General features: G+C 39.4%; 1 protein-coding gene across 3 annotated transcripts in view; it reads right to left on the bottom strand.

The window, feature by feature from the left end:
* Positions 1-23,101, bottom strand: part of SMYD3 (SET and MYND domain containing 3) — a 371,713-nt gene that overhangs the window by 270,751 nt on the left and 77,861 nt on the right. The window contains exon 1 of one of the 3 annotated variants that reach the window (XM_017740197.1): positions 3,073-3,240. The exons of the other annotated variants lie outside the window; for them this stretch is intronic. Within the exon in view, the coding sequence (XP_017595686.1) occupies positions 3,073-3,210 (138 nt within the window). The 5' untranslated portion in view covers positions 3,211-3,240. Of the gene's footprint in view, positions 1-3,072; positions 3,241-23,101 lie in introns of those variants that run through there. 3 annotated transcript variants of the gene reach the window in all.

The following is a 23,101-nucleotide window of genomic DNA, read 5'->3' as shown; positions in this document are numbered from 1 at the left end:
GGTTAATGCATGAAATGGATCACTGGGTTGAAAATAGAAATCACTGTTAAAAAAAATGTGGTACCAGGAGAATTAGGCACAACATAATATTGTAACCACTGAGAATTCTCAACAGTAAAATAAAGCCTCATACTCCCAGCATTTTCATTAGTTTTCCAGTAGTGCTGGACGCAGTGTGAATTACAATGAGCAAGAAAGCAGTGGTTGCTCTCTTTAAAGAACATGCACTGTATAGGGGGAAGTCATTTCTTCAGATCATACTGTGCTGGTTATTGGTTCATATATGATGGTATGCATTTTAGCATTTAGAAATTATATTTCTCTCCATTACTGGATTCTGCATATAGCCTGAAAAACAGTATGTGTTTAGGAAGCTCTCAAAATGAATCCCATTGTAAGGTAAATATTTTTTTAGAAGTATAAACAGTGATATGAATCTGTAGAAAGAGTATTCTGCACCAAATCTTTCACTGCGAAGATGTTTTTTAAGACTGGATGGGATGGGCTGTGTTCTCATTAAAACAACTGCAGAAGTTAACAATAAGATGACTAAAAGCCAAAAGTGGACAAAAATTGAGGTCGATACAGACTTCTACTACAGAATGTTGTTTTGTTAGTAGTTAGCTATTCATCAGAAGAAAAAAGAATTTAAAAAGAAAAAAAAATAAAAAACAACCAAAGAAAGCCCCAGGAATAAACTCATTTGGGCAAATAGAGCATGTATTTGATGTGGTTTAACCCTGGCCCAGTCCAAACCATTACAGTATTAAAATACCACCAATTATCTTGGAAAAGAGGCAAACAAGCTTATGTGCACAGTACTACTTTCTCTGAAATAACTACTTATATAGCTCTTTAAGAATTAAGCATATGATCTGTATTTAAAGGAAGATTTGTGCTGGTTCAAGCCTTAGCTTGAACCTTCCCAATACTTATTTGGGGACTCTATAGGTATGGGTCAAAAAAATCCCAAAGAAGATGTGCTCTCTGACCGTTTGCTGAGCATATATCTCTGTTTTCAGCTGCATTATATTATCTAGAAGACCAAGCTCAGACCAACCTTCACAACCACTGGAAAACAAGACCTTCTCATTCTTAAGAACCCAACCAGCCTAGGAAAAATTGTACAGAGCCTGCAATATGCTCTATATCACAATATGCTCTACATCACAATATGCTCCTCCACCGGGAGGACTCTGGTATGAATTCAGTGACGTGCCACATGTAGAACTTTGTAGCAAGTAACCTTTCTCAGAGCCTAACTTCATTCAAGTCCCTACATCACAGACAGCCTGAAAAAGTGCTGAACACCAGCTGCTTACCTCCTAAACAATTACCCATCCTACATGATATGGACATTTCACAGCTTTTACACGCAGTGAATTTCAGTGTAATTCACAAAAACATTGAAGACTGCTAGAGAGATCTTCTGCCCTTGCTCAGACAGCAGCCTGCCCAGGACCATGCCCCATCAGGTTTTGAGTATCTCCACAGATTGAGGCTTTACACAATCTTTTCCAATATCTGATCACCCTGAGAGAGAAAAAGCTTTTTCTTTTGTTCAGATAGAACTTTGTGGGGTTTTTATTTCTGCCCATCACCTCTTGTACCTTCGGTGGGCACAGCTCCACCATCCTCATTCTCTCTAATTAGGTATTTATACACAGTGATAAAATTGCCCCTGAGCCTTCCCATCTCCAGGCTCAACATGATCAGCTCAGTCAGCACATTTTTTGGATATTTTCAAATTTTCACATTATGTCCTATGTTGTCTCATTATCCACATTCTTTTGATGTGGCACTGCCTCGACCTCAGGAGAAGTGAGGTGTTTTTTTGTTTGCTTTTTAAGGAATGGATTTTAAAAAATATGGGGTTTTTTTTCACTACTTAAAGGGAAAGACTTGTCTTTAAACAGTTATGCTAATAACAGAAGACTCTAAATCATGCAATTAACAAGTATTAAAGCTTTTTTCCTTAACAAATAATCTGATGTTTTTCTCTTGATGTTTCTTTCTTCTTTTTACCCCCAAATGCAAACAGCAAGCTGTTTACAAAGTCATTAAGATTAAATATTTACTGAAAAAAAATAAATAAATTTCAACAAGTAATAATCAGATTTGGTGCTGTTTTCTGTTTTAGAGCACATACCTTTGGATGCCAAAATTTTGTTGGACTTCAGTGGCAATGAAAGGTTGGGAATGCAATTTGCAATTTGCTGTATTTTCAGAGGTATAACTAAAGTCATGCAGCCCCTCTGAACAAGGGGCAAGCAAGGATGGGTGAGGCAAGGAAGGGACACCACATGATCTATCATGTTATACATGATACAATTTAATCCCCTTACAGGATAGCAAAGGAGAAGACCACCAGTTAAATCAATGGTGGCTTCACATCATGATGTAAGAATTATCACATCAATAAAGATTCACCACATTATGAAATAAAGATCTGATACAGCTCAATCACTGGGTTTACTACAGCAGATCTTTATTTCATGAGGAAGATTCATATGAGTGAAGCAGTTGCTCCTATGCAGATTGTCTGGGCTGAACAAGGAGGACATGCCCCATCTGGGAGGTCTGTGACACCTGCCAGACGCTGGAAAGCCCCAAGGCACTCCCTGCTCAGCTGACAGTACAAGGCCTGGCCTTCACTCGCCTGGATTCACTGGCATCTCTGGTGCTAAAGGCAGTCCACACCCAACCTTTTCCTGCACTGGCCACTCCCCAGCCAACCTATCACTGTTGAGGAAGCTCAGGCAAATAAGGTAACTGTGAGATCTTTAGCTTCTCGCCAAAGTCAGTGATGGGTTCAAAACACTCCTGAATAAGGAGACAGCAACAGGGAGAGAATGAAAACCCTTGTTTTCCTAACAGATCTGGATAAAATCAGCTGAACTACAACAAAATAAGGACAGAGGAGGTAGCCACAGCTGACATGCTAATAAAAATTCTCTTTGAGAATACAGATATCCAGCAAACATAAGAAAGCAATCCTGAAGAACTAGCCATGCACTGTATTTTAACTTCAGTTGCTTTTCACACCTCAGAAAAACAATTTTAAGACCTTACCCTAGAACTCTCTGCACGGAAGCAAGGCAGTGTCTTGGTATCACCAAACTCCAGCAAACAGGCTAAGAAAGCATCACTTTTTCCTTGAAACACCTGAAGACTGCAGGGTAGAAAACACAACAGTGCTACAGCTGTCATGTTTCAAATGCATGTTTACAAGTTTTGCTGTCCTGGAGCAAGGTATGTCAGAGGAGCAGAGCCACCCTGAATTTTTCAGGACAAGCATTCAAACATGCTTCATTCTCACAGAGAATCACAGCAGGATTTTGTAACTGTATTGGGTTTGTGTGGCCAGGACAAAGGCAGCCTCTGTGAGAAGCTGCCAGAAGCTTCCCCTATGCAGAACACTGCCAATGCCAGACAGCTCCAAAACCAATCTGCCACTGGCCAAGGCTGAGCCCATCAGCAATGGTGGTAGTGCCTCTGGGATAACAGATTTAAGAAGGGTAAAAAAACCTGCACAATTGCAGCCAGACAAAGGCACAAGAATGAGAGAAACAGCCCTGCAGACACCAAGGTCAGTGAAAGAGGGGGCACTGCAGGCACTGGAGTAGAGATTCCCCTGCATCTCATGGTGCAGACCATGGTGAGGCTGGCTGTCCCCTGCAGCCCATGGAGGTCTATGCTGGAGCACATATCCACCTACATCCCATAAAGGACTCCATGCCAGTAGGAGGCTGTGACCCCACCGTGGGGACCAATGCTGAAGCACTTCTGTGAAGAACTGCGCCCCATGGGAAAGACTCATGTTGGAGAAGTTTGTGGCAGACTGTATCCCATGGGAGGGACCCAATCCTGGAGCAGGGGAAAAGCAGAAGGATGAAGGAGCAGCAGAGATAACTTGTGACAAATTGATTGCAATCCTCATTCCCTGACCCCTGTGCTGCTGCAGGGCAGGGGGTAGGTACAGAACATTAGGAGAGAAGTTGAGCCTGGGAATAAGGGAGGGGTGGGGGTAAGATGTTTTTAAGAATTGGGTTTTTTTTAAATTACCCTTCTGTGATTTACTTGGTAATAAAGTAGTTTTTCCAAGTGGTGTCTCTTTTGCCAGTTACAGTAATTAGTGAGTGATCTCCCCCTGCCCTTACCTCAGCCCACGAGCCTTCTGTTACATTTTCTCTCCCCTGATGGCTGAGGAGGGGAGTGACAGACCAATTCTGGTGGGCACCCGCTGTCCAGCCGAGGCCAACATCACAGTAACACAGGTACCAGCTGTGCAATATGTCCTCAACAGCAACACCTCCACACACCAAGGCAGTCCACAACACTATTTGTGATCATGAACAATCAGGAGCCAGGATTTCTATATTTGTCCCCCCAGAAAGTCCAATCAATTCACCATTTGCAATTAAAACTCAAGCCCGCTCTTAAGCAGCAACAAATCTATTAATTGACTATTTTGTGTGTTATCATTGCCTATTACAGAAAAAAAAAGTAATAAGCAATAGATTAATATATTGCATTTAGCAAACCACTCAGAAAGGTTGGTTCTGTCAATTACAAAAGATGCAACATTCATTTACTGCATTTAACACAGAAAACATCTCATTTCCAATTAAAAAACATTGCCAAGGACTTCGGGAGTTTTTCAACAAATACTAAAAATTAAAAAAAAGTGCATATGAAGGTAATCTGTTAAGAGTACTCATGTTTTTCCAGGTGTTTAGTGTGATTGGAGTACTACATATTTGCATAACTTTTTGATTTCCTAGACATTAAAAGAGATGAAAAGAGAAAGAGAAGCCTGTGATTTATCAAGTGGTTTTTCAAGAAGGAAGAGTAATTGTTCTTTACAAGCCATCTGTACAGTTCACCATGTAAATAATTCTCTGTTCAAGAAAACAAAATCAAATTCTACTTATGGGTTTAACTTACATAGCACAGTCCCTCCTCTATTACGTTCCACCACCAGACGACTCATTAAGAATTACCAATTAACACAAAAGCTACACTAGCAGGCAGAATAATGAAAGGACATTTACACCGTAAAAGTTTGTTCCTCTAATTTTTAGCCAGTTTCAGGGAGGAGTGGACAACATACTTGTATAGAGTTTATGGATGTTTCTACCACAAGGTTTCTCATAAAGACAAATTGTGATCACCTTCCAATGGCACCTCAGGAAATCTCCTGAGTCTTTATTTATTTATATGGAATCCATCACTGCAAAGCCTAGGAGCACAAACAGATTAAATACACTCCCTGTGTGCACCAAGGCTGCTGTCATTGACATTGCCCAAGAAAGAAACTCTAGATTGGGTTTTTTTTTTAATACCCTCAAACCTGAGCACAGCATGGAAAGTGTGAACTGAGATTTCCTTCCTGAGACTAAACCACACTATTTACTGAGCATCGATCACAGACCAACTGGTGGATGTTTAAGCTGTGGAGAACACAGAAAAGCTTCAAACCTTCATTTTCTTAACACCTTGATACACAGAGCTGGAAAGACAGAAAACCCCCAAAAAGCTGCTTGGAAAAGAAAATTTTAGCTGAAAACAATTTCTTGTTTATAAACTGCAAATATATAGCTGGGTTTTTTCCCAAATAGAAGAATCTGCTTTCTCCTGTAATTTCCTTCGCATGGGTGCTCTCTACCAAAGCACTTGTAATTGATGCATTTCATTTTAATGGTCTGAGATTCAACAGTGCAGTTTCAATGCTGCCAACCCAGCTTCGCTGGGACACAAACAAAGCAGCCCAGGAGATCATGAATCCATGGAGAAAAAAGAAGAAAATATGACTTTCCATAGAATTCTTCTGCATAGAGTATAAATTAGCATATTGATAAAGCAGTCGGGTCACAGATTCCTCTCCATCATATTTTTCTGTTACAGGGAAATTCAAGGATATGTTGTTCCAGGTATGATAAATTGTCTTCTGTGGGCATTTAGTTTTCACAGATAAGCACTAAAAAATGTATCCCTTTCAATAACCTGGCAAGAAAGTGCCTAATAATTAGGTAGCACGATTTATGTTTAATAGCTTGTGGGATTTAGGGCTTCCACCTTCTCTAAAACTGTCACACCTGTGCCCTTTTAGCATTACACAGTAGCCTAGTGTTCTCATTAGAGTCTGGAGATTAATATTAATGAGACAGATTCTCACTGGAGGCACACTAACTTACATGACTTTAATTTTTGAGTACAACTTATAGTGAGAATTTACCTTTATTACTATTATTTTTTTAAGAGTTTTCAGGTTCTTTCTCATCTCAAATAATGTCAGAAATAATTCAACCTTGATTAAAGCCAGGAAAATAGTAATCGGAATATCAGAATTTATATTAAAAGGAGATTTCTGCATCTGTAATCCTTTTCTCTTTGACAACACATGAGTTGGTTTTGACTCAAGTAGATAAGCCTTGAGTAAGTAAATAATTTGTAAATACAAGGGTTGAGAAAGCATACTACTTATGATTATCAGAATTCCTAATTCAGGCAGCCTTGTAAGAGGATTGCGATTACAGAGTAAAAAATTATTTTTTCTGTTATCTACAGCAAGGAGATGGAATCTAGCTTTGCAGAATGGGTTTTCTGACTGTCTCATAAGGAAGGAATTATGATGCAATTCAAGATTTAGAATTTCAGTCACCTTTCAGGGTTTCTCCAAAAACTCAATAAAATACAGGAAAATTTGCTCTGCTGAGAAGAAAAATCCACTGTGGAATAGCAGTGTATTCATGATATACGTACAGTAATGCTTCGTTGCTGAATCCAAACACACAGCTCAAATACACAGGGGCATTTGGATACTGCCTCTGTAGCAAAATTAAGGTGTTCTTTTTCAAGGGCTGGGATGAGTTTTTAGTCACAGGATACACAAAAGCAGGCTTGCACAATCCTATCAGATCATCTACAGTTACTCCCAAATTTTCTGGTCTATTTTAGTTGTATGTGACAACAGAACAGTGGTCTGGAAGACATCACATTTTAGCAAGTTACAGGAAAATTAGGGGCTGTGTAAAACAAGGGGGATATAAACATTGTCCCTCTGAGGGAATCTCAGCATACTGATCCCGTGCTCTGGCTGAACACAGGGCATGTTGCCTCTTAGATTATCTGGAAGAGACACAGAATGCAATAAATAAAACAAACAGCAGTTTAGGACCTACACTTCAAAAAAAATTATTTTTTTAAACTTTTAAGCTTTTTTTGCAGATGAAAGCTGAGCTTCTAAACAACATAGCAAAATTTATGGGACAGCTTAATTCTGCAGCTGTGCACTGACACTTCTGAAATACAGCAGCTTACTGTCCTACTGAAAGTTGTTCTAAACTGCATTATTCTCAAAGCCAATACATCACAGGGTGATGCCAGCCTAAACCAGTTGGCATTTCCCAAATCCTTCATGTGCTCTAACATTTAGAAAATGAAAAAAAAGAGAAAAACATCAACAAAAAAAAACACCCAAAAACCAACCAACCAACCAAAAAAAAAAACCTCAGAAAATTGTCTAAGCAGGTTCTGAGAATGCTTCTTTTTCTATCTAAATGGAAAGTTCACCAAAACAGCTCCCTAACATAAGTAAGGCTCTTAGATTTGGGGAAGACTTCAGCTAAATATAATTTGCATTTTTTATTTATTCTTTAATAATGGCCCAAACTCAATTTTGTCCTCCTATATAGGCTTTCTATGATTTGAAAAAAGTAGAATATGTCAAATATATTTAAAAGCCTACAGCAATTTTGCAAAGAGCTTCATTATTGGCCAAAGGTGACAGGATACAGCAGCCCTGCTCTGAATGCAGGTTATTGCATTACCAATGTAGCTACACTGGACTGTTTTGCATTATGCCCCAGTGGAACCACAATGAAAAATTAGCTGTTCCACATTACAAATTATCTTGTTTTCAGCTACAGCAGGTAATGGCATTTCAAGGTGCACTTACAGCACACAAGAGGAGGGAGGAAAAAAAATTAGGCGCTTAGCCTGTATGCCTCACAATCTCATTCTTCCTCTGGATTCCATGATAGCATTTGTAAATAATTCAGATTTTCTCTCTTACTTTGCAAAATAATAAAACTACTTAAGATCTCAGAAGCAATTTAATTTTACAGTTTTGTTTACTACATATTTTACGGCATGCACCAGAGAGGCTCACAGACAGAAGAGCAGCTAGGGCAAGCTTCCCTTTGGGATGCATGAAAGTGCCTGGGGACAGCAGAGCATGTTGACCATGAGCTGCCTGAAGCAAGGGAATTTGAAGGAGAGCCTTCTGAAGAGCTACCCACAGCTGCATGAGAGTCTGTGCCTTCCTGGGACACATCCCAGTTCAAGGGTGAAAGTGCCACTCTCCCTTCCGCAGCCTGCCTCTATCCCATGGACAGCAAGCTGAGCTGTCAACAAAGGCTAAATAAACTTAACCCCTTTAAGCTTCTTCCCTTGTAAACAACTCTTATTTGTTGTAAATCACTTTTATTGCGACTGCTTTTAATAGTATTTTTCTGTCTGCTTTGCTTCAGACCATTTGAGTTTGAAATCCTCTTCCAGGGAAGAGACCAAAGAGGGAGGAACAAATCCCAGTGCATCCCTTTCTATGTATTCATCACTCTCCTTGGTCTTGCAAGGCAAATCAAGGAAAAATCTTCCCAAAACTGGTGTGTTTTTATCTCATATTCATTGTGCTGAACATTCATATTCCAGCCATAATCCTTCATTACCTGCAACCCTTTATTACAAGTGTATGCATAAATCCTATCTAAGAATATTTATCTTCGTAAATATTCTTAGATAGGATTTATGCATACACTTGTAAGTACTTACTCCTGTTTCCATAAAAAAGTGCAAAATTAACTATAATCCTCATAGCATCATTGATACTTTTCTTTATTGATATGACTTCTGACAGTTTGAGATTCAGTCTTCACTTATCTGAAAATATACAGCAGCCTAGAATCATTTTGTGCCTGAGACACTATAAAAGACACTGTTAAAGAGATTTGCAAAGTTTTTCTGTACTAGAAAAAAAAGTGTAAATTGTTCCCTGACATTTCTATTTTAGGGTGGGCAGAGAACGGATTGAGAGCACCCCTGAGGAGAAAGACTTGGGAACACTGGTTGCCAAGAAGCTCAACATGGCAGTGTGCAATTGCAGCCCAGAAAGTGACAGCAGCCTGGGCTGCATCCAAGGCAGTGTGGCCAACAGGGTGAGGGAGAGGATTCTGGCTCTCTACTCTGCTCTGGTGTGATGCATCCCACCTGGAGTGAGGCATCCAGCTCTGGGGTCCCCAGCACAAGAAGAACATGGACCTGTTGGGGCAAGTCCAGAGGAGGGACACCATGATGTCAGAGGGCTGAAGCACCTCTCCTATAAAGACAGTCTGAGAGAGTTGGGGTTTTTCAGCCTGGAGAAGAGAAGGCTCCAGGGAGACCTTGCAGCACCTTCCAGTACCTAAACAGGGCCTACGGAAAGCTGAAGAGGGACTTCTTGCATGAGCATGTAGTGACAGAAGAAGGAGTAATTGCTTTACACAGAAAGAGGGTCTGTTTCGATTAGATATTATGAAGAAATTCTTCACTCTGAGAGATGTGAGACAGTGGTACAGATTTCCCAGAGAAGCTGTAGATGCCCCATCCCGTGAAGTGTTCAAGGCCAGGCTGGATGGGACTTTGAGCAACCTGATCTAGTTGTCCCTGACCATAGCAGGGGAGTTGGAGCTAGATGATCTTTAAGGATGCCTTCCATTCTCATTTAAAATTTGATTGTAATGCCTCTGAAACTTGAGGGATTAGAAAAACAGAGCTGGTATTCAAGCATAAATGAAGGGTTTAGTCTTCCCATTAACACGTGGCAAGCATTTGCATAATCAGAGAGATTAATCCTAAATTCGCATTCTTATTTTGTCTAATCAACTCCCAGCTATAGTTCTTCAAACAAAACAAAAACCAAACATACACATGCAAACAAAAAGCCCCACAAAAAAACACCAAAAAAACCCCACAAAAACAACAACAACAGCAACAACAAAAAGCAATAGGTTTTGGTACTCCGGTAAGTAAATTATAAAGTGAATCCTCCACTCAGGTTTGTTACACCCAAATTCCGGCAACATCCTCTATTTAGTGATAAGGGGCAGATGACTATCTTATTCTCTTGCCCACGTGTCACATACCACAATTAAATGCTAGATTTGTCCAACTTCACTAGACCCAGGCACTGCTGAAGGCTTTTCTCTCTTTGTGCCTTGCACCACAGGCTAACTGGCCACCACATCTCTCAACCCCCATTACCAGAAGGTAAATCCGCAAGGGCTAAAGGAACACAGCCCCAACACAGTTCAGTTCACATAGGAGTGGCACATCAGAACACAGCTAGAAAAGCATGGTGCAGTTGTGTGGGATGGGATAACAAGGATAACAAGGACAGCCAGCATTATGGGATGAGATTTGACAGGACATAAATGACAGAAAATATGAGAGAAACAGAACTGTGCAAGCAGAAAAAAAATATTAAAATCCCAAAGACAGAATTAGAGGAACGAAAAATTATTGGAAGACTGGAAAAAGAGAATGAGAAGGGAAAGAACACATAACCTTCAATATTTTAACGTTGCATTTGCATGTGAAAAGGCAAATGGGAGAGCACAAAATATGAGACATATGAAGATGCAGAGCAAAAGAACAACGGAGCAGAGGAAAAATGGAGCAGCAGTGAGAAAAAACCAAAAGCAACAGATTATAATGGTCACAAGTAGCAAGGCTTAGAAATTCCCTCCTTTAAAGAAAATACTGAGGCACCAAGACCTTTTTGCTTTGCATGCTGAAAGCAGTTTGGCAGTAACATGGTTTAAAACTACCAGTTCATAAAAATGTTACAGTACCACACAAGAGCCTTTCTGAACTTGAGTTTGATTCTTAAAGTCACATATGTGTTAATAGAAATAGGCTTGGATAAGTCTCACAGATGTTTGCGGCACGCCTGGTAGCATTAAAAGTGAGAGGCAGATTCAGTAGTTTCCTTCCTGAAACCAGAGAATAAAAACCTTTTTGTCCCAGATTTCTAAATCAGCTCCCTGGTCCTGCAGAGCTCCAACTGGCACCTGGAAGCCAGGAAGTACAAGTTTCTGTAAGCGTGGACCTAGCACTTCCACAAACAACAAGTCAATTAGAAAAGCTAAAGAAACCCAGAAGCTGACTTCTGTAAGCAGAGGAACCGGGAGGGATGGCAGCATGGCAAATATTCTGGGGCACTAGCAAGCAGCAGTAGCTGATGTTTGTGCTCCAACACCTTGGACACTACACTTCTGATTAGCAGAAAGTTGTCGCTATTAAAACCAAAATACATGTATTTCATCCTGAAGTCTTGATACTGGGTATATTCATGTTCAGAGTTGTAGAAAAGTAGTTCTCTGTAACTCGATTTTTTTTTTTTTTAGGTTTTTTGTTTTTTGTTTGTTTTTTTTTTTTTTAGTTTTCCTTTCCTCCACTGCTTTTTCTCATGGAAAGAAGTATTTGCTTAATACAGAAAATATAAATCAATCTTTTCATTCCAAGATTCTGGCAGTTGGGTAGGAATGAAGGCACCCAGTGTCTGAAACCGGAAAAGAATCTGAAGGACTGGCCAGCTATAAATCAGGTAAGGGAAAGCCAGGGTGGGCTGCAGTTTTGCTCTGGCATTTCACACTTAGCAGACAGCACGTTTTTGTGCAGAGAATGAGCTTTCTTATTGTGGATGGGCTGATCCATCCTACCTCTGACTCTGCTGTGCATGGGGCCGGGGTTAATACTGCACTAGGACAGTGCAGCATTAAGCATGATTTCTGCCACACTGCAACAAATACTTTTAGAATACCTTCCAGTCATTAAACAGACCACATAGTAGCATGCTTTACAGTTTCTGGCTTAGGGTTACTGTGTACATTTCAATAATAAATTATGCAACATGCAAAAGCCATATTTATAAATCAAATCTTAGCAGTGTTAACTAATATAAGAAATTATAACTATTAAAAGCTCAGAGAATTGCAACTGCTGGATATTCAGACTTATGGTTACAATTATTATATTTTAAACATATATATATGGTATTTAAGAACCACAGTCTGACTGGAAGTGAGGCTATAAGGAGACAAACAGAATAAAAAATATTTATAACATTGTTTAAAGAGTCATTGTAATCTAACCTACATTCAACAAAAACTTACTTTCTCACAGTAGTTTTTTTATTGCATAAGATCCATTGGAAATGAAATTGAAGAGATTCAGATGATTTATATTTTCCTAGTTTTTCTAATTTAATGTTTTCTGCAACTGACTCCGAAATTCCTCATTTCCTAATTCCCAGTTATAATTCTCACAGAGCAACTGCACTAACACCATTTTTTGTTCTTGGTGTTTACCCTTCCCTTCAATGGCATTCTAAAGTGAATTTTTTTTCTAGGAGACTTTAAAGATTTTTTTTTTTCTTTAAATAAACAACCCACATAAATAAAGCATTTTCTCTTAAATTTAAAATTTAAACAAAACTAGGAGCTTTTAACAGGCAAGGTTAAAAACTACTCAGGTTCCTTTTTTTGACTCATCCATATCTGTAAAATTAACTCACATTAAACATTAAACGTAGCTATATTATTTAGCACTGATGTTTGTCTGAAACCATCAGTTAACATTAATCTTGTTCAGCTACTCTACAGTGGATCAATCCTTCATTTCAATTTAACTTTTTAAAGGAGTAGAGTTCAAGCTTGTAATAGAATTACACAAGATAGTATCTCTTTGCCATAAATATAGTAAGGGCTAGAAACACATCTCACAATGGCTGATGAATGTCTCTTGATGTTAAGCTTTCTTCACTTCTGACTTGTATTGCCCAGTCATAAGTAAGGATGATGTTAATAGAGCTTTATTAAAACATACACGAACTCACACAGCAACTGCTGGAGCATAACACTATCTGTATGGAAACAGCAGTCCTGCAGTAAAAGAGGAAATAAAAGAGTAGCTGAAATGTTTGCAATGGCAGCCCCACTCAGGATTACAGAATACAGCTCAGGCTGCTCAGCAGGACTGCACAGTCTCACCATTCTGAGAGGGCCTGGGCTTCCTGGTGTGACCTTAGATCTTTCAGCACTCTGGTGAGCACAAGTTACCCTGTGATGCTGTTTTATCTTTTCTAATTTATCTAGGATGATGGTATGACATTTGTTGTTAATGAACAAATGAGGTTTTCTATTATACATGCAGAATATTTCCTTAAGCCAATTCTTCAATGACAAAACCAAAGGGTTTCTATATAAAGACTTGTATTTATTTATGAACAGCTGTCCCTGAATTTGCACAACTGTACAGCAGTCCGGAAGAAAAAACCTTTCCAAAAACAAATAACTAGAAGTGAGTAACAAAATCATCTACATAGAATGATTGGAATATACTGGTATGGTTACATTTTCTTTTTCAAGCAAAGAGAGTCCTCGCCAATCAATTCAAGATGACATGCCTCTATCATGGTGCTCATGTCCATGCCACTACACTTTTTATTATATGAAAGACAAAGCTTGTCAGATCACAGAATCACAGAATAGTTAAGAATTGGAAGGGACCTCTGGAGATCATCCAGTCCAGCCCCCCTGCCAAGGCAGGGTTACCTAGATCAGGCTACACATGTCCAGGTGAGTTTTGAATGTCTCCAGACAGGGAGATTCCACAACATCCCTGGGCAGATCCAGTGCTCTGCCACCCTCACTGTAAAGTTATTCCTCATGTTGAGGTGAAACCTCTTGTGTTCTAGTTTATGGCCATTGCTCCTTGACCTCTCACGGAGCACCACCTACAAGAGATGCTATAAAATACTGCACTCAGACCTTGTCAATTTTAGTAGGATCCATAGCATAATCCAGTAGCAATCAAATCTCAGTACTGTCAAGTAGATGATTAAAATTTCAAATGTCATTCTTACACATTAGCAATACTACCTTGTCAACAGCCTAGAACAAATAACCAGGGACAGAGATCATGTTACAACACAGCAAAGAATAAACAGGACTCTAACGGCACACCAGTACAAGGTATTAGTGAATATACTCTGCCATAAAACATGAAATGTCTCATTTTGATTGTCTCTCTCACGCTCTTGTGCTTGCTCTGAAGAACAGGAGTCTCATAAGAATTGCTCACCTGCTCTAAACCCTATAGCCTAAGACCAAATTTCCTGGTGTGGGATACAAGATCTTAACACATTGGTACAAGTGCATGAAAAGGTGGGCATTGAATGGAAAGAAGAAAATTAAATACTGCTTCTGACTTAACTCATGCAGAGACAGAACTCCATTGACCAGGTGATCAATGGATTTTTGCTGCTGTTGCAGAGTGACAGAGAACCTCAATAAGCTGCAGTGTGGGGAGCCTTTGCTTGTCAAGAAAAGTATCTTCTCAGGTCTAAGGCTCCTTAGCACCTTCTGAAGCTAAATGCGACACTCATGTCTCCTCCACCTATCTTCTGTTCTGAATATGCATGTAAAAGCAGAGAAAGCACAAGAGCTCTTGAATGAACTGAGCACAGTAACTCATAAGTCAGCACCCTACCAGAATAAGAAGAAGAAGGAAAAGGGTCTGCTTTCAAAACTTGGATGGAGCCTTTACTTCTCTAAATCAGTCCTTCGCAGCACCTACCTCCTGACAGCAGGTGCAATTTCCCATCTGCAAGGTGGCTGTGAGCCCACAGCCACAGCCCGCCAGGCCAGCCAGCCCTGTGGACTAAAGCCATTCTTGGGGGACCTCTCCCAAATGAGCCACATCACCCAGTGACATTAATAAAAAATAAATAAATAAATAAATAAATAAATGAAAGAGGGTGATGCAACACATTGCACATCTAATCCAAGCGTTCCTTTCATACCTGAAAGCAAATCCTTCCCTTCATTTCACAGCCAAACTGTAATCCAACCAGAAGCTAAACCCCAAACTCATGTTCCTTCAACTCATTTCTGTCCCGGTTTGAGACAAATTTAGAGGAAAATGTCCTCTGATAGGAGGCAGGTTTCAACCATCCCTCCCCCACAAGGTTCGGGAAAAACTCCTTGGAGGAAAAGTGAAGAAAAACTATTTATTTAACAAACACAGTGCAAGCAAAATAATAATGCTAAATAATAAAACCTCCCACTGTGGAGAGAAACCTGGGAAGATTTCAGTCCTTTCTGAGGGTGTGGTCTCTCTCTCTCTCTCTCTCTCTCTCTCTCTCTCTCTCCTCTGGAGCTGGGTTCAGTGTAGGCCCCTCCGGGCTGGGGATGTAAAGGTCCCTCAGATATGTTCTGGTGTTGCTGAGCAGTTCCAGAAGAGAAAAAGAAAGAAACCAAAGGTCCCAGGGGAAAAAAAAAAGTTTGCCTCAGCTAGCAGGCTCCGTCTCTCTCCTGAGAAAAGGAACCAAGATCTCAGAAAAAGCAAGAAGGGTGCTTCCTCTGCTCTTGTGCAGCAGAAGAACGCAGAGGAGTGGAGTGACCTTGGAGCACAAACCGTTTTGAAAAGTTTGCTCAGTTTCTCTCTCTCCCCCCTCTCAGGCTCAGTTTAAAGACACAGAAAGGCACAGGATTCATGGCTGGGCATAGAGCAGGTGATAGCGGATACAACATCATAAAGTCACCCCAAGACAGTTTCCTACTCTGAATAAGTAGCAGCAGGCAGAAAGAGTACCACACACAAGAACACACACATGGAGCTGAAACCCCAATATACACTTAGAAACGGATTTAAGGTGATTTATTAAGAATTACTACAACCACTGCAGATGTACCAAAGCCAAACTAGCCTCTGCAGGCAGAGCAGACCACATGCTTTAGGAAGTGTGCTGCTCAACAGCAAACCTGCAGACTTCTTAGTCAGCTAATGCGGTTTCTAGAAACAGCTATTCTCTTAAATCTGATCAAATACCAGCATGGAGGGAGTTGATATATTTGGGGAGTGTTTACCTTTTAGCTGTCGATCACACCTGTTAACTCTCCTAGAAACTGCTCCGCGCTTTACAGCGGGCTGCATGTTGTGCGTGTGGCTGGTATGCAGCCTGAACTTCAGGCCCTGTCCAGAACAATAACAACTGGCTTTATTGCATCTATCTTTGCACAAATGCCACACTGTAGCTAGAGGAAATCTATCACCACCCAGGGAATATGAAAGTAAGCAACATCGATCCTTATTCAACTTAGTGCTCAGCTCTTGAATGAGAACATCCATTGGGAAGCTCTTACTGAAAACAAAGCAGACAGTCACCATGCCCAAAACCGCCTTAGAATTTGACCTAGAGATCTTAAAAGCAAAATTATTTTCTGGGGTTTGCCAGATACTAGAGCTCAGCAGAATATTTTATGGCATTCTGAGACACTCATTTTTGATAATGCTGGTACTGCATATTCAAGCTATTGCTACAGCAAAACATCTAATAAATTATAAGATATCCAATTGATTGGTAACTATCATTTATTAGTCACTGTGGCTTTTAATACTGTATTTTGGTTAGGTGTAAAAAACATTGTTTATCACTATGCTCTATCATAAACTAACTCCTTTTCCAACAAAACACAGGTATGGACAGAAGAAAAAAGGAACAGAAAGCTTTGTGTTGGAAAAACCATTGTGTCACAGCTACAATCAGCTCATCATCCCGGAATGAGAGTGATCTGTGGCATCAAATGCAAATGTCTCAAATGCATCAAAGCAACAAACCCATGTTTAACATCAGAAAACTGAAAAATTCAATTAATGGTGAAAAACATGAAACCAGTTTTTCAAACCATTTTCAGAGGGCACCTATGAAACTAAAACCTCCAGTTTCAACTTCTACATTATGCAAAATGGTAGAAATAAGAAAAAAGAAAACATAGAACAGAATTAATATAGAGATTAATATGTCTATACAGTTTTCTTAGAAGAAATGAGACCTCACAAATCTACCAGACTTCTTCAAAGAAATCATTTAACCTATGGACTAGATGACTATAATTTAGCTTTCAGCCTACCTGAATTTCTAAGAAAGGCTTTTACAAAACTCTTGACCAAAATCTCTCCCTTCAAGAACCTGAGACTTCATCAAGTAAGAGGAAAAACCCTATTTCAAACTACTAAGTAGTTGAAAGAAACAAAATTACTGTAAAAGTGGTTGTGTTTCATAATGGGGAAAGGTCCTGTGGAGTCTCACATGCATCTGTGCTTAAAACTACCCTGTGCAAATGAAGGTGATCTCACAAAGTCTAATGACAATATAAAATTAGTCAGAATAATTAAGTCCTACACTGACCACAAAGACCTGTGGAAGTTCTATAATGAGCAACTGAAAAATAAACTAGCAGATGACATTCAACTTTGATAAACACAGAGCAACACATTTATAAAAAACAATCTCAACAACACAAACACCATACAGTGCTTTAGAGTCCAAATCATGACACTAATCAGAACAGAGATTTTTGTATCTTTATATAAAGTTCTCTGAAAATATCATCAGTTGAAAGCCAAGCAGCAGTGAAAATGGCAAATTAAATTGTAGGTGCTATTAGAAATAGAACAAAGAAAACCAGAAAAATGTCAATGTGACAAGTAACTTCATAGAGCATCCAGTTCTCTAGCACAGCATGCAGCTGTGGCCACCTGATTTCAAAGGGAATGTAACAGAACTGAAAACATTACAAAGAGCAATGCCATGAATGGAAGTCACACAGCTATGTCTGTATTGAGAGAAGCTCAACAGACTCACATTGGAAAAGCCAACTTAAGTACGAGAAAAATTACACACGGAACGGCAATCATGAACAAACACTCATTTTCTCACATATGAGAAATATGAAGCAGAATAGAAATAAGCCTGTCAGTCTCACTTCAGTGTCCAGCAAAACAATGGAAAATATTATTGAGAGGTATTGAAAAACACCTGGAGGACAATGCAGTCATTGGTCCCAGCCAGCATGGCTTCATGAGAGGAAAGTCCTGCTTGTTGAACCTGATTTCCTTCTACGACTGGGCAACCCACCCAGTTATCAAGGAAAGCAAGTAGATGTAATGTTTTTGGACCTCAGCAAAACTTTGGACATTGTCTCTCACAGGATCCTTCTGGACAAAATGTCCAGCACACAGCTGGATAAACACATCATGCAGTGGGTGAGAGACTGGCTCATGGGTCAGGTGCAAAGGGTTACAGTGAATGGGGTGACATCAGACTGGGGACCTGTCACTAGTGGGGTTCCACAGGGCTCCAGCCTTGGCCCTGTGCTCTTCAACATCTTCATTAACAATTTGGGTGCAGGACTCTAAAGGTACTTAGTAAGTTTAATGATGACACTAAATTGGGAGGAGCTGTCGACTTCCTCAAGAGCAAAGAGGTCCTGCAGCAAATTAGAGAGATGGGCAATCACAAACCGTATGTTTAACAGGGGCAAATGCTGGATTCTGTACCTGGGATGGGGCAACCCTGGTTGTGTGTATAGACAGACTAAGGAACGAGAGGCTGGAGAGCAGCACTCAGGAAAGGGACCTGGGGGTCCTGGCTGATGGCCAGGTGACTATGAGACAACAGTGTGCCCCGGCATTTGTGTCCTGGGGTGCATCAGGCACAGCATCGCCAGCTGGGTGAGAGGGGGAATTGTCCACCTCTGCTCTGCAGTGGGGCAGCCTCATCTAGAGTCCTGGGGGCAGTTTTGGGTGCCACAATATAAGAAAGACATTAAGCAATTAGAGAACATCCAAAGCAGGGCAACAAAGATGGTGAAGGTCCTTGAGGGGAAGCCATATGAGGAGCGGATGAGGTCACTTGGTCTGTTCAGCCAGGAGAAGAGGAGACTGAGGCGGGACCTCATTGCAGTTACAACTTCCTCCTGAGGGGAAGTGGAGGTACAGGTACAGATCTCTTCCCTCCTGTGATCAGTGACAAGTCTCAAGGAAACAGCATAAAGCTGAGTTAGGAGAGGTTTAGGTTGGATATCAGGAAAAGGTTTTTCACCCACAGGGTGGTTGGGCACTGGAGCAGGCTCCCCAGGGAAGTGGTCACAGCATCAAGCCCAACAAGAAGCACTTGGACAATGTTCTGAAGTACATGGTGTGATCTTTGTGGTGTCCTGTGCAAGGCCAGGAGTTGGACTCAATGATCCTTGTGGGTCCTGTCCAACTCAGCATAGTCTATTCTACTCTATACTTGACAACAGAATTTTGACAATAAATTAAACTCCAGATACAGTATAATCACATTACAGACTGTATTTCTGTATGATGCTGTAGAAAAGAAGAATGGAATCAAATTTTTAAGTGGAAAAAAGTAAATTTAGGCCTCAAGAAAATCCAGATTCAACTATGCTTGGAAAGACTTAAACTACAGCATACTGCATCTTAGAAAGCTACCTTAGAAGGAAAACAATTTTCTATTCATACCTAAGTATTTATTTCTGGTCACTATCAGACAGAGGAGTGGGCTAGGTGGATTTTGGCTTGACCTAGTACAGCTGTTGTTTTGTTCTGATTGCCCCATCCTCGTCCTAGTGAATCCCATCCTGCTGACATCCTACTCCAGAGCAGAGAAAAAGAGAGCTTATCAGCTTTCTTGTCTTGACTTCTGCTCTTTCATCTCACCAGTGGTTTCCAAAAGGGCACAGGAAAATCCCTGTGTAAATCACAGAGATTAACCCTAAGGAAGAAGAATAAATCCCCACACTACCCTCTGACCTGTTTCATGTATCTCTAAGCTACTGATCTCAGTTTACTTTATAATGCAACTGCCGTCACTACTGGCATTAACTACCACCTTTGCTGACACTTGCAGACAGGACCCACAATTCATGGCCACAAATGACAGTCTCCATGAACAAGTTCAGAAAACTGTGCTCATCTCTCTCCAAACATCAAGAGCTCAGAGACACAAGTATGCTGGCCACTTAGGATGTTGGAGGATTGATTCTCGCAATGAAAGCAGCCCCTCTCTCATCTCGTTTTTATGTTTCAGCATGTTTGAAAAATCTTCAAACAGTCAAATCGTTGGATACCAACTCCTCTTTGAAAAAGGTAAAGTAGCTGTAAAATGACAGGACACTTGAGAATTATTCCAGTCCCACCATTATCAATAGCATATACAGATAGCATTTCCATTACAGAGCTGGTACACAGATACAAAGTAAAAAATGTAGAAGAAAGGCTACAAAATACAAACAAGAAGAAACTCTGCTCATATTTGCCTGCATTTTCTACAATTTGTTATGTGTGAGGAAAGTAGGTACTTCACAATACCATCTACTGAAGTACAAGCAAGGGGCTTGTACTTCAAATAAGCAGATGTGAGAGCAGAAAAGCTCTTTTTGATATCTTATGGCTATGTCTATCTCTGTCTAGCCCTTTGCCTCTTGTTCCTAACCAAGTTTACCTCGGTGCCACTCTGGACAATGCTGTCATTCTTCTCATTACACAAATGCATAGTCCAAGTATACCCACCTTTCAAGGTATCCTTCAGATTACATACACAAGTTATCACTGACACAACTTTTAAAAAACTTTAGTCCCACATAAAAAACAGAAACCAAATTTCTTAAAAGTAATTTTGTAGTTTTATAGTACCCATGTAAGATTTACATAATAGCTTACAAAAACTCTACAGGGCATGGTGATATCAAGGGAAGCCATGTATTTGTATCACCCTCTAGAAGGTGGCTGCCTTTCCATATCACAGCATGATTCACTGTAGTCTGTGGGATGGCAAAGAAAGAACAGGAGCCTAGCAAGGGCATCAGGGAAAGCAGTAGGACTAACAAAAGGCTTAGGATAAAGTTCCCTTAACATTATCAATAAAAACTTCAGTAGAACTACATCACTGATTATAACTGGAGTTGGAGAACTGCTACACTTGACAATCTTTAGAAAAAGGGTCTGAAGTGATGTACCAATGAAGTTTCAATCTGTCACGTGAAAAAGCAACTATTTGATAACTACCCTGAAATAGCTAACACACGGTCAACAATACCATATTAAAAATTAGCAAAATTCATAACCAATATAATTTAAAAATACCAAATCAATTTAACTGTTAAAAAAATTATTTTTTTAATATTGAAAATCATTGCACTCTTTGGAGCAAATGGATAATACTTTCATCTTCTGTGCATCTTAGCATCAATGTTTTAATTTATAACTGATTCTAAAATGCATGGACTAAAGCAGTATCTCAAATATAATAAATGTTTTAAAACACATTCTGTTAGTAATCCATCATTTCATCTTGATATAGCAAATAAATCTGCTTACAGAAAGAGTTTCTATTTTCTCCCATCCAAGCTATATAATCTTCAAAGAAAGACGTTCACTAAATTGAGGAAGGTCATCAATCTGCATTTTAATAAATGTTATCAATCTAAGAAGCTATGAAAATTACAAAAAAAACCAAACAGGAAAACTTCATAATACTGAGGAGAAACAATAGTAAAAAATTAGTTAGTAACATATGAGTTGACCTTTGGAAATATAAGTAAGTGATCTCTTTTCCTCTTCACAGGTTATATACCAGTTTTCTTCTCTAGAAACTGCAGCGGAGATTAAATCTATAAAAGAACCTAATTAATGACACAAACAGCAGCAATATTTTTTGCAGCTGTTGCTTAAAAGGAAACTTACTGGATGTGGATACATGCCTCCAATCTAAAAGGTTAATGGGGCACTGCACATTTATAGCATTGAGTTGTGCTTTGAATCACTGCAAATATACCTGTGCATTTATGCTTATCTGCTTTTTCCTTGGAATTAAATTGATCTATGATTTGCAAACAATGTTTTCTGGGTTCACTAAATAGTAGAAAAAGGATGTGAAACATGAAAATTAAACTATAATAGGGTTACTAATGCCACTCAAAAAATTCAGAAAAATATTCTACTTTCAGACAGTTGCGCTCAGAGATCATTTTCTTAGTCTGTCTTTTTCAACTACCAGAAATGTCAACAACAAAGCAGAATCTTTTTCTGCTTTTTCACAGTTCTTCTGTCCCTGCAGCTTATTCTTCATCTAAATTCACTACTCTGGATTGGGGTATCACTGTTATTTGCTTCAGAGACCATGAAATGTTAAAAAGTAGGTGGTTTTGAATGGATGCAGGAAATTAAGCATGGGAAACACCAGTTCCTCAAGTCCAAACTCATAAACTGACATTGTTTTTAGTGTTTAAAGCAATTCTCTCCTGTTTTCTAAGTTTTAAAAAATTTTATGCAATATAATAATTATATGTGGGGAACTATAATCTTTAGGCTAATTTTCCCATTTTATTTACCTACTTCAAACTTTGGAAGTGAGAAGCAAGAAGGTGGCAGCTTTATTCTCTTTCATATTTTTAGGCCTCCCACACCTTTCACCACTGAAACTAGCCAACAGATTTGGAGCACAGTGAATTCTATTGGTTTTTGAATTTTGATTTGCCATAGAAAGAGGCACAGCAGTACCTTTTCAGCTCACACAGTACATGCTTTGTGTTTCCTTCTACTAGCAACCTAGAACGGTGGGGAAAGTGGAAATTGATAAAATAAAAATGGCAGCAATACTTGAAGATAAAAGTTATTACATTGTGCAGGACCAGAGAATACAATAAGGCACTTCAGAGCATACTAAATGAACTACTAAAGCAAAAGCAAAATATACTCCAATTTGATGAATGCAAAATAAGTGAGAAAAATGACTATCCAAAATTATCAACTCAAGAAAGTTAGCAACACAGAGAGTAATGGTAGAGAAAAAAAAAACATCAGCTAATCAGCAGCTGTATTTAAAAAACAACGAAGATGAATAAGGAACAGTATGGGAAACCATGTGGTTTAAATATTAAAATATTCAGTAATATACTGAATTATTAGATTAAAGAGGAGAGTGAAGAAAATCATATTAAGTCATATGTATGAAAAACAAATCATGACTTTTACCTTTGGAAAGAAAACCTAAAAGCACATGACATTGTGAATAGTCTAAAAACCAGCCATGAACTGCTCATAATGTAAGAATTAAGAAATTGAAGCAAACACTCAAAAGACAGTAAATTCAAAATGGATAAATCAAATATTCTTCCCAAGTTATGTGTTTAAAACTCACTTCCACCAA

Source organism: Corvus brachyrhynchos, unplaced genomic scaffold, assembly GCF_000691975.1.
Source record: "Corvus brachyrhynchos isolate BGI_N302 unplaced genomic scaffold, ASM69197v1 scaffold31, whole genome shotgun sequence".
NCBI classification, from domain to species: Eukaryota; Metazoa; Chordata; class Aves; order Passeriformes; family Corvidae; genus Corvus; species Corvus brachyrhynchos.
The sequence above is the reverse complement of the archived record's forward strand: the minus strand, read 5'-3'. Positions and strand labels throughout refer to the sequence as shown.